Source organism: Sminthopsis crassicaudata, chromosome 4 (assembly GCF_048593235.1).
Source record: "Sminthopsis crassicaudata isolate SCR6 chromosome 4, ASM4859323v1, whole genome shotgun sequence".
Lineage (NCBI taxonomy): Eukaryota > Metazoa > Chordata > Mammalia > Dasyuromorphia > Dasyuridae > Sminthopsis > Sminthopsis crassicaudata.
The window spans coordinates 240986823-240999473 of NC_133620.1; the positions used below are offsets into that span (position 1 = coordinate 240986823).

Below are 12651 nucleotides of genomic sequence, written 5' to 3' on the forward strand. Positions count from 1 at the left end.
CTCCAGATGTGGGAGATAGGGAATAAGAGTTTAATAGAGTATCTACTATATATCAGGCACTTTACTAAACACTTTATAGATATTAACTTATTTGGTGAAATCATAAAAGTATATATATATTATAAACTAAAGAAACAGTTATCCCAAACCTAAATGCCAGTTCTGTTCTCTGAACCAGTTATCACTGAGTTTCACTTAGACGACATTAACTCCTTTTGCAAAGCAATTAATTTAGGGGGAATAAAACACCAGAGTGAATGAAAAGACAGATAGTACTATACTTTGAACTCAATTAAATTGAAGCTATCTTTGAATAAAATGATACCCCAACTGTGAAGTAAGTATATATCAATCTGTACATGTCTCTAACAGGAGGGATGGATCATCAAAGAGAATAGGATGCTATTTTTGATTTTTTTTTAAAGAAACAGTGGTATCTAAGGGAGGAAGAGAGGGGATTCAAGGACTAAGGGAAGCCGATGCATCTATAGACTAAAAGCAGTTATCAAAAAGCAGCAGGCTCCTATAGATGGAATTTTCTTTCTAGCTCTTATGCCAGAATAAATGCTGTCCCAACTCCTGGTATTGGAGAGAAACCAATTTTAAATTGGTTTTAAAATGTGAAGTGGGAGATTCCTGTAATCATCCACAAAACCTTTTTCATACAATATAAGTTGAGTAAATTTTGGCTGCCCATCTGTTATCTGCATTGGTTAGTTTTGGACTCCTGGGGAATATGAAATATTTTTTTTTGTGAGACAATAAGATCACGTTACCATGCTTTTTGATGCAGCTTATACTGTCTGGGAATGTAGAGAGTGAAACAAGAATATTTGATAAAATCAAATCTCTTCAGTTATGTGTTTCTGGGTGGGCTATTCCTGAAACTCAAGGATTCTTATACCCACCTCATTGCTTGTAAAGTAGCATAACAACTGTATAACAGAAAAGCATCATATTGTCTGAGGGAAGAGACATTTGGACAAATAAATAGAAATAGCCTTAATTCAGTAACAGAAAGGCATCTGAGGCCTATGATAATTTATAATTCACTTTGAATTTTATCCTCCCCCCCAAGTTTGAAAAAATAATGCTGAATCTTGACATGAAAGACCCAACTCAATAAAACATTCTGTGAAAAAAAAAAAAAAAGGCTGCACTTGTATATCAAAGCAGCCAGTTAATGAAAAGAAATGGTCAAATTGAATAAATCATACACTATTATCATTGTAAAATATCTTAGAGATGCCTTAGGTCAACTCTATCTTATAACCTGAGGGCCTGAAATGGAAAGTAAGTTGCTTGTGTTCAGACTGTGGGTTTAGCTCTAACAAGGATTTAAATCCAGCTTCCAGACTCACATTAAAATGTTCTTTCCAGTATACCATGTTTAACCATAACAAAGTTTTCCAAATTTATCTTCTATAAAATGTGGTTGAATTTTGCCTTATAGAAATACTATGGGAGGGGCAACCAGGTGGTACAGTAGAGAGAGCACCAGCCCTGAAGTCAGGAGGACCTGAATTCAAATCTGGTCTCAGATATTTAATACTTCTTAGCATGTGACCCTGGACAAGTCACTTAACTCCAATTGGCTCAGGGGAAAAAAAAAAGAAATACTATGGGAAACCTTTGTAAAAGTTAAAAGATTTCTATACAAATGTGAGCTATTCTTATTGTTTATGATAAAGCCAATTGACATAACCAAATATGGTTTAATTCTGGGATGGCTTCATGACTTTATTGGGAAAAACACTGGATTGGTAATTTGAAAATCTAAGTTGGAATCTCATCTTTACTATATGTTACCTGTATTTGAGCTAATTACTTTTCCTCTCTTAGTTTTAGTTTTTCATCTATGAAATGGGGAGGTTGACTTACATGACTTCTGAAATCCCTTTCAGTCTCATTTAAGTTCAATTTACGGCTAAGACATTAGTGGTGATATCTCTGGCCTTTGACAAACAATAGTTCTAAATCAGTGATAGTAGCAAGGAATAATGAATATGACACTGGTCTTGGAGTTAGGAGGTCCTGAATTCAAATTTTTCTTCAGATACTTGTGAGATGGGTGATTCTTGGCAAGAATCTTTTATCCTTTGGGACCTTCTGAAGTCAGTTTCTAAGAGCAAAGCTTGCCCATTTTTCTTCTGCTGGCCATCTTCCTGCAGAACTGAATGTGTCATCAGGACACACAAAAATGATTTTTGAGTGACAAAGTAGTGTAGCTCCAGGGTGTCTAGCTCTCAGGATGGCTTCCCCTATGTGTCATGTAAGCATTCCTCTGTTACTCATGTGCCTGGGGAGGATATCATGTAGTAGATTATACTACAGACTTCTGGAAATTTTAAAGCACAGAATTCATAAATAGGATTGGAAAGTGATAAGTAGTGACAGTTGCAATACCCTCTGAACACTGTTTGCACAACGTTAATTTTCCCTGGGCTTCAGTTTACTCCTCACAGGCATTTAGATGGCACAGCAAATAGAGTGCCAGACCTGGATTTAAGAAGCCCTGAGTTAAAATCTGGCCTCACATTACTTGTTTGCTGTGTGATCTCGCTCTGTGTGTCTCAGTTTCCTCAATTGTAAAATGAGGATGATAATAGTACCTACTTTACGGTATTGTTGCGATGAAAAAAAATGACATATTTGTAATGTACTTAGCATAGTGCTTGGTACATAATAGGTACTTAAAAATATTTGTTCCCTTTCTTCCTTCCTTTATCAGTAAAATTAGAATATTAAACTAGATAGTCTTTGAGGTCTCTTCTAGCTCCAGATCTAAAATCTCATTATATGCCTGTGTTAGTGAGTAGGAGTCATGTGACCATTGATATTCAATATTTTTTTAAAAAAGGAAATATCAACTATGATAATAATAGAAGAAGAACCCCAAACAATGCTGCAGTCCTCATACTCCATTTTGGTTTGAATTTCAGTGTAAAAATTGAGATAGAGAAAGATCAGAGAGAATGAGGGAATATTCAGTCTTTGATAAATTGATGTGATAGATAAAGGATACTTGTCCTAAGCTCATTGTTAGTATGGGAACCATGCTACTTAAAAATGCTATTTGTATCCTTATTAACAGCATCTCACATTATGTCACTTTATGCTGGTATCCAAGTAGAAAGGATTCTGAACATTCTTGTTGGTTGCAGATTCAGTGTTAGCCTGCTTACACTGAGAAAGCACGTAGCTCACATTATACATAGATCTTTAAGAAGTCTGAAATAGAACTGTTGTTCAGTCATTTCAGTTGTGTTACTCTTTGTGACCTCATTTGGGATTTTCTTGGCAACCATACTGGACTAGTTTGCCATTTCTTTAATTTATTTTACAAATGAGGAAACTGAGACAAACAGGCTTCAGAATTAGACAGCTAGCACATGTCTAAGACCAGATTTGAATTCAGGAAAATAAGTCCTCCTGACTCTAGATTTAGCACTATCCACCCAGTCATTCTCCCAAATAGAACTATGGTAAGATAAATAATATTTCTGCTGGATATTCCTTGAATCTGCTTATGTCAGTAAATAAGAGACATAAGCCATTACATCTTGCCCAGGCTTGCTCAGTCTGGGAAAATCTATGGTTCTTATTCAGAAAACACTAAAAGTTAATTAGCTCTTGCTTACTAATTGATGTCAATAATAATATATGAGGCACACTGGTTGGGGCTATAGTATTAAAAAGACATTCTCTTCACTCCCTCCCCACCCAAATTCCTCTAAGGAATATTCTTAGTGCACTAAGGGGAGATGTAGTAGTTGCCCTGGGATTTACTCTGCCAGGATGAGTGTTGGGAGAGCATAAATCTGGGATCATTTTGAACTAAGTCTACTTTGTCTAGAGAGCCATTTAAGTCCCCGCTCCTTATTTCTTAAAGGTCTTTAACAATAAACTATGTACTGAGACTTCTGGTACAGGTCATCATTTTAGGTTTCCAAACTGACAGGGTTGGTTGGTGAGGGACTATGTGAGAGTACTTATGACTACTTAAGGTTATCTAGAAATCAATAACTTCTATCTATCTCTGTGTAACCTTAAAAAAAAATCCATGCCAGATAACCAATCATGAACAGATTTCTTTGTGTCAGTGAAAGAGAATTCTTTGAATTCAGTATTTCCATGGTGCTCATTGATGGGCATTTTTATGATTGTTAGACATTTATCCATCCTAGGTAATCTCAGTTAGAGTGCTGTGTCATTTATCATAGTAAAGAGAAATGTTGGTTCAAGTTGAAATCAATGCTTAGTTCAGATCAGCCCTGAAAGCACTGTATCAATTTCACATGCATCAATACGGGGCGTTGAGAAAACTTGGTGTTATTGTTGCTGGTCTGTATTATAGCTTTGATGCTCACCTATAACACAGAATGGTTTCCTGGCAAATCGCAATCTTCCTTGCCATCCTCTGTAGCGACAGCAGCAACCAGCCGACCAGATACGGATGATGAATTCCAAACCGAAGACAACAATCATCACAAACTCCTATAAAGGACAAATAAAGAAATATATTTGAGGCAGGTATTTTAGAAGAAACCAGATGACTTTTGGGTAGCTCTGAATATGTTAAGACATCATTTGGAGCTTTTAATTTTAACTGGACCTTGGGGATCACTTGGGCCACACTTTTCAAACTGAGACTTATGATAGCATTGAGATTCAAATCCTGGAGCTCTGACATTTTCTGAATTAAATGGCAACAAAAAATCCTTGCAAATACATGGCAATTGGTAGCTCAGAGCACTGGGCCTGGAGTCAGGAAGGCTCAAGTTCAAATTTAGCCTCCCTTCATGGCCCTGGATAAGGCAGTTAACTTCTAATTGCCAGAGGAAATAGATTTACTAAATTGACTGGACAGGAAAATGGCAAACTACTCTCTCCCAAATGAGGTCATAAAGGATTGGATATGACTGGACAACAACAATTATGTGCAGCAAAATATTATTCCTCTTCTAGTCCTTACATTTAGGAATGATCCAATTTCATATATAAAGGCTGAATAACTCATAATCTGTTCAATCCATGTGGAGGAGTGATTGACTTTAGATTAGCTACCTAGTAATGTGGAATGTCTGAATTTACAACCAGGAACCTAATTTCAAATGTATATGTTAGGTAGAAAACATTTTCATTTCAATGCTTGAGAGAGAGAGAGAGAGAGAGAGAGAGAATAAAAATTTTAAATAAACCTGTGAGAATGACCTGTTTTGTGGACAAGCAAACATTTACACAATAATATTGTTCCTTTTTTATTAGTTTTAAATAAGGAGAACTGTTCTGTGGATTAAGAGCTGACCTAGGAGCCAGGACAGGTTTGGATTTAAGCCTGTGTCACATTCTGGCTGTGTGACCCTGAGCAAATAATTTAACCTCTCCTCACTCAGATTAAGTGCTAATTTGCGTTGGTAGAGGATTTCCCACCCGAGAGTTCCCTAGATCAATAAGACCACAGTTCAATCCCTTTTCCTATAATTTAATTACATTTTTACAAAACAGCAGACCATGTAAGGGTGGATATTCATACTTCATGAGAGGAGAAATTGAATTCTAAGAACTGGATACTTATTGGCAAGTTAGGTTGTTATCTTATCTTGCCCCTCAGTGAGGGAAGATAACATCAAGGTTATGGATCTGTGACTCTCAGGCCATTTAGGAAGAGTTGGAAGTTAACCCTGAGGTAAAGCAGACGCAAAGTGGCTCATTAAGAGGCTTGTCATAGAATAAAAGGCCAAAATTACATTTGGAAGGTAAAAGCTTTTCCCTGTCAAGAATAACATAATTAACTTGTTGTACTGATTAGCTAGGGAACAAGTGCTATGTTGATCAAAATTAGTTCTTTGCTACTTCATAGTGCTCTTAAAACAAAACAAATAAAAAAAACCCAGAGCAACCCCAATTCTTTCCTCCCTCTATGGTAGGAGCAGTAGAGTGGAGTTCAGAAAGACTGGAGTTCAAATGCTACCTCAGACCTTTACTATCTTTGCTACCCTGGTCAAACCCCTTGACTTCTCTTAGGCTTAGTTTCCTCATCTGAAAAGTGGGGATAATCATAACATTGATCTCAATCTCATTGTGATGATCAAATGAAAAAAAGTATGCAATATGTTTGGCTAAACTTACAGCACTATAAAAATGCTGCTGTTACTACTACTACTAGCATTACTACTATTATAACTGCTACTGCTACTACTACTATTATAACTAATGTGACAATTACTCCAAGTATTAGTTCTTCAACTATTACAATTACTATTTCAACTAGCATTACTATTATTATAACTATTTTGACTTCTACTACTGCTACTACTATTATAGCTACTGCTTTTAGTACTATCATAGCTATACATCTATAACTATCAAAACTACTGCTGCTACTACTACTACTATTATTATAATAACTACTTCAACTATTATTAATATAACTACTTTGTTACTACTATTAATATCTTTTCAACTACTAGTACTGCTACTGGACTACTATTACTACTATTACTATAACTATTTTGTCTACTTCTACTGCTACTACTATTATAACTGTTTCAACTACTACTACTACTACTACTACTACTACCACTCTGTTATAACTACTACTACTACTGCTACTACTAACTACTCCTCCTCCTCCTACTACTCTATTATTACTACTGCTAGTACTACTACTACTCTACTATTATTACTACTGCTACTACTGCTGCTACAACTATTACTTTACTATTATTACTACTACTACTACCACTAGTAATAATAATATAAATAGTAATCAGTGAGAATAAATGTATGGAATTAAAGCCTGATGTTTCCCTTATGTCAAAGAGGGTACAAAGGGGATGCTCTCTTGCCGACAAAAGGGAAATATCTTGAGTTACTGATGAGATATGGTGGACATAGTGTCAAAAATTAAATTGTTGGTGCATATATGATTTAAAATAATCTTCACTTATATGTGTGGTCATAAGGTCATAGGATCATAAAGTTAGAAGACTATAAGTTCCACCTCTTATTTTAAAAGATGAAAAAACTGAGATCTAGACAAGTTAAGTGATTTGGGTAACAAAGTTAGTAAGGAGAAGTTTTAAGAAAAACCAACTAAATGAAATAATTTAAAATTAACATGACAGACTGGATGAGGCTATTCATATTTAGGGAAAGAATAGTTTTAAGAGATGATTTATTCTTTGATTTTACTAGTATCAGATTTCAGGGGACAGCAAAACACAGAAGATGTGTTTTTCAAACTTTCCCTATGAACAAAGGGAAGTAGTTTATATATTGTAGAAAAGTACAATCTATCCTGAGATTTAAGTAAGAAGTTTAGCTACAGACAAGCTGAGTGTAATCCTCCCTAAAACCAAACATGGTATTTGCACTATTTTTTTGAGATTCTGGAATTCATGGTAGAAATTTAATTATGTGAAGACTACATAGTAATAGTTTATATTACTTTTCTATTAACTATTATCTAGAAGAAGTCAGCATGATACAAAAGACCTGGATTCAAAATCATTCTCTGGCACTTACTTTCTGCATAACCTTGTATGAGATATTTAACTTTTTGGGTTTAGGTTTCTTAATCTCTACAATGAGGGGACAGAAATAGGTTATACCAGGAACTCTTGACCTTTTTTTTGTATATGATACAGACCCCTTTGACATTTAAATGAAGCTGATGTGCCTCTTCAAAATATTTTAAAATAATTAAAAAAATAATAATTTTATTTTATTTTAATATTTTAATTTAAAATATTTTAATAATAATATTATTATTGTTATTATCTTCTCCAGTTTATAGATGAGGTTATGAGATACAGAGAGGCTAAGTTACTTGCCTAAGATCATAGTGTTAGAGCTGAGATTTGAATGCAATCTTTTGACTTTAATTCAGTGCTTTTTTCACAATAACATAGCCAAATTGTTTTCCAGAAACCCTAAATTTGAATTAAATAATTTGTACTGATTTTACTCATTTGTTGGACCTTGGAGTCAGGGGGTTATAGTTTGGCTTTTGCCTTTTTTAAACTGTAGTTCTTTGGTTAAGTTGGTAAATTTTTTCTTGTTTTTGTTTAGTTGTTTCAGTCACATCTAATTTGGCCCCATTTGTTTTTGTTTTTTTGGCAAAGGATATTGGAGTGGTCTTCCATTTCCTTCTCCAGTTCATTTTTACAAATGAGGAAAGGAACCAAACAGGGTTAAGTGATTTGCCTAGGTCACACAGTGATTAAGTATCTGAGGCTGAATTTGAACTCAGGTCTTCCTTTCTCTGGAACAGTTAAGTGTGACAGTGTTTAGAGCACCAGGCCTGGGATCAGGAAGAACAGAATTTACATTTGGTCTCAGACACTTATTAGATCTGTGACCCTGAGCAAGTTATTTAACACAATTTGCCTCAGTTTCCTTATCTATAAAATGAGCTGGAGAAGAAAATGGCAACCACTCCAGTATTTTTGTCAAGAAAACACCAAAAGGATCACAAAGAACTCAACATGACTGAAAATGACTGATAGCCACAACAATGACAGCAATAGCTTCTTGACTCCAGGCTGTGCTTTCTATTCATTGCTCACTTAGCTGTCCCTTCCTAAGAAATGTTCATTCTTTTCAAGAAGGCAGAAAGAGGCCAAATAAGAATAAAATTCTTAGAAGAAAGGCATAATGTAAAGAAAGTAACATGACTAGTTTTTTTTTTCTATAACCCCAGTGATTCACATTTCTATCAACATTGAAATTCTATCAACAATATACTTATCATCCACAGTAATATGTAATCTTCTTTTACAATTAAAATATTTTACACAATAATTCTGTTTGATTCTTACAACTCTGTGAGGTAAAGAGCATTAAATGCATCATTACCCCCATTTTCTAGATGAAGAAACAAAGGATTAGAAGTGAATGAATGGATGAAATTCGCATGGTTAGTAAGCTTTTCATACTTTAGGGCTCTGTGTGCTATATCACATCAGATTTCTAAATGTGCTCCCTCATTAATTCTTATAATATATCATAAGGAACATATTTCCTGTCCTGGGTTTAGAAGTAAGGAGAAAAGACATAGAAATTATTAAAACTAAGATTCAGTGAAAAAAGATGTGAATATAATTCAAGCCTATTGCTTCCTAGAACAATGATCTAGCCATTAACCCTATCTTTTGGATATTAAAGATACAAGAGTCCTCATTTAACAAACTCTAGAAATAGCTTTTCTGTGTCTCTAGAGATTTCAAACTAGTCTTGGTGAGTTATATTATTCTTGTGTTTCCTAAAGTGGCTTTAAGTCAAAATTGATTGATTTTTGCAAGATGCTACAATGCCAAATAGCCCATGTTCTAGTTGTTTTCTCATTAATTAACAGCACTGTTCATTAAAACACTCAGTGACCTTTGTCTAATTTGCTAGATGGCTGCTGTGACCATTAGCTTTTCCTGGTTTTATGCCATCAAGTTGAATTTTTTGTGAAAATGAAATGTTGACATTATAAACCCTGTGACATTTGCACCAATTCTTGAAGAGCTGTGGCTAATTAGTCACACCAAATTGGAGCTCACAGTTCTATTCAGAATATCAGCACAATCAATTTCCAGTTTTTTTCATTCCTTTTTTCCCCTTCTTTGTACTTAAAGTAACTTAGAACAGTCAGACCAGGATCTCTTCTCATAGAATCCCTATGGGGAAAGTTGATGTAAGCAGAGATGTAAATCTTCAAGAAAGATATCAGTCAGAAGGATTGTGGTCATAATTGTGGGGAAAGTGGAAATTCTGGAAGTATAAAAATAAATGGTGATAAAATCTACTCGTGACTCTTAAAATCAGAACATGAAGATCAATGTAGCAAACAAATCACTAAATTTTAGAAGTGGGATGCTGAAGAGTGGAAATATCTGTAACAAATGATGACTAATGAATTAAAAACATTTATTAAGGGACAAAAATATAAGAACAAAAGTGACAGTTCCTGCCCCCAAGGAGCTTATATTCTAAAAAAAGAGTGTAGTATCCAGGAAAGGATATTTTGATCTGGAAAATTACAGGGATAGTAAGGGTAGCCATGGGAGAGTAGACTGATAGACTCTTTCCAGGTACAATGAGAGATTTATTTTGATTTTGGCTCCAGAACTGGAAAAAGGTGCTGGTGGTGGTGATGTTAGTGAGGTAGGATTGTCCAGATTTGCAAAAGACCTCACTTGTCTAGTGTTAGATATCTTCAAAAAGTCTTGCAAACTTTTTTTTTTCTTTAGTATTTTGGACTTTACAGATAACTATTTGTGTGCTGTGAAAACCACCCAGCCAAATGGCTTTTAAAAAGCCCCATTTAACATGTGTCAACAGTACCACATCCTATCATTGGTTAAACAAGGACATTTCAAAATGTTAGAGGTGTTAACTCTTTTAAGCCAGTGAACAGGAAGAGGAGATTAGAAATAGAATGACCAGAGAGAACTAATGATCTTTCATAAAAATGGAAATTTGGTTTCTTTTCCCATTAACATCTCAAGACCATTCCACGGAATCATATTGTTCCATAATTTTAGAGTAAGAAGAGATCTCAACATAAATTTAGTTCAATTCACTTTTAAAAAGAAATCCTTGCTTCAACTAGACTGCTGTTGTGATGGTTGTTGTAATAAGTGGTCAGCCTTTCAGTCTTTATTTTTGTAGACTTACAAAGATTACCTTTCAATACAGCCTGTTCTACTTTTAGCCAGCTTTAATTATTATAAAGTTCATCCTGTCAGCCCTTCCCTTTATATTGGTGCTTGTAAATGGTATTTTTTGCAATTTCCACCTATATTTTTTATTTTTCTCTCTGGGTCCACAAAGAGCAAGTCAAATTCCTCTTCTACAAGAAAGACATTAAGGCTCTTAAAGATAGTTGCCAACTTCCCTGAGTCTTCTCTTTTACCCTTTTAATGCTCATTCCAGTGTTAAACTTTGGAATTAAGCTAGTGGAGACAGTGGATCAAAGACAGTTTCAATTTTATTTCTTCTCCTGTGAGGAGACATGAAAAAAGAAAAGATTAATGTTCCCCAGGAAGGCTCTGTCTCCTACATGCAGTTCTCAGAGGGTTAGACACAATAGTAAGTTATGTCTTTTTAAAACAGCGTCTTATTGACAAAATTATTTCTTTCTTATGGAAGATTGCTAATGGTTCTGTATTTAATTCAAGGACAAGAAATGTTCCTCTAGATCAGAAGGTTCCTGATATTTCAGCAAAAATAGTCGTATTCAAAGTGATGATTATCTGTGCTTTTAAAAAATCATTTAACAAATATTTGTTAAATGCCTACTATGCACAATGGGGAATGATGGAATAATCCAAAGGAGTACAGTTGGTGTGAAATGAATAGGCAATTGTCTTGGGCATCTCCTTAAAAGGAGGTTCGGGAGGAACTCTCAGTTTTCTATCCTCTTTTCAGAAGGAGGGAAGGATTATTAATGACCTTTATTATTTTTTCACAGTTATTTCCCTGTATTATCCACTCCAGTCCCTTCATGGCACTAAGTTCTTTATTGTAACAAAGAAAAAAAATTAATTAGAACTTTTAAACAAAACAACCTAGAATCAACAATATTCAACCACCTCATTACTAAGTGGAGGGAAATGTGTTTCATCATCTGTACTATATTATTCTCAGTTCTATAGCTAGTAGAAATTTACTTGGACATCTGAGTATTTGCTGCTTCCTGGTGCTACTCAAGCTTTCTATGTAGAATATAGAGATAATGATATCATATTGCCTATATTCTTAGTTTCCTGTAGAGGGAGTGTTCTCCAAACATAATTATAACCTGAAAACCAGAACATGTTCACAAAACCATCATGTAGCTCATCAGCTTTTGATAGATAAGGAATTAGTAATCAATTCACTTGTCCCTATTAATTTCTGACTGGATACATCAGTATTTTAGGGATCTGTGATTTCTGCCCCTATACTGCAAGTTACAGCAAAGAACTACAAACATACTGCCTTGAGTTTACTTGACCATATTAATAGCTCAGCATGTTCTTGACCCCAAATATTATTTCATTTGGCCTTTCTCCAAGGTCTCTGACTCTACACTGAGACTCACCCTCTTTGCTTATTTTATTATCCATTTTAGGTCAGTGGCACAAATTAAAATCAGGAGATTGTTAGATATTCTTCATCACCCCATCTCATGTCCCCCTTCCCTCCCACCAAAAGCCATAAGATCCCAAGTGATAATTTTAAGTATATAATATGGAGAGAGTTCTGAGTTAAAGTATGTTACCTTGACATGTTTCTCACCCTCAAACCCCATCCTATAGTTCTTCATTCTTAGACCATTGACAATTTTTCTACTTTGGCCAGATGTTATTGAGCAGTTTAGTAATCTCAGTGAAAAACACTACTTTCTCAAAAAATACAAAGGAAAATAAAACACAGTTCATATCCTTATGTTGTGGATAGAGGTAGAATTGGACATTATACAGTTATTAAAACCTTCAATATTAATGAAAGATAGATGCTGATAATAGGTTTTGACTTTTTTTTTCAGGCATAAGTGACCTATGATTATTCAACCAACTCTTGATTTTCCAGTTTGCAGATTATCCACAATGATCCAAAACCTACATTTTTCAATGAGCCAGTGCAGGGTAGGTTTGGAGAGAATTGAGAATA

At 34.7% G+C, this 12651-nt stretch overlaps 1 protein-coding gene across 1 annotated transcript in view; it reads right to left on the reverse strand.

Moving 5' to 3' along the window:
* Positions 1–12651, reverse strand: part of KCNQ5 (potassium voltage-gated channel subfamily Q member 5) — a 628906-nt gene that overhangs the window by 141198 nt on the left and 475057 nt on the right. The window contains exon 3 of the mRNA XM_074310500.1: positions 4371–4497. Within this exon, the coding sequence (XP_074166601.1) occupies positions 4371–4497 (127 nt within the window). The remainder of the gene's footprint in view (positions 1–4370; positions 4498–12651) is intronic.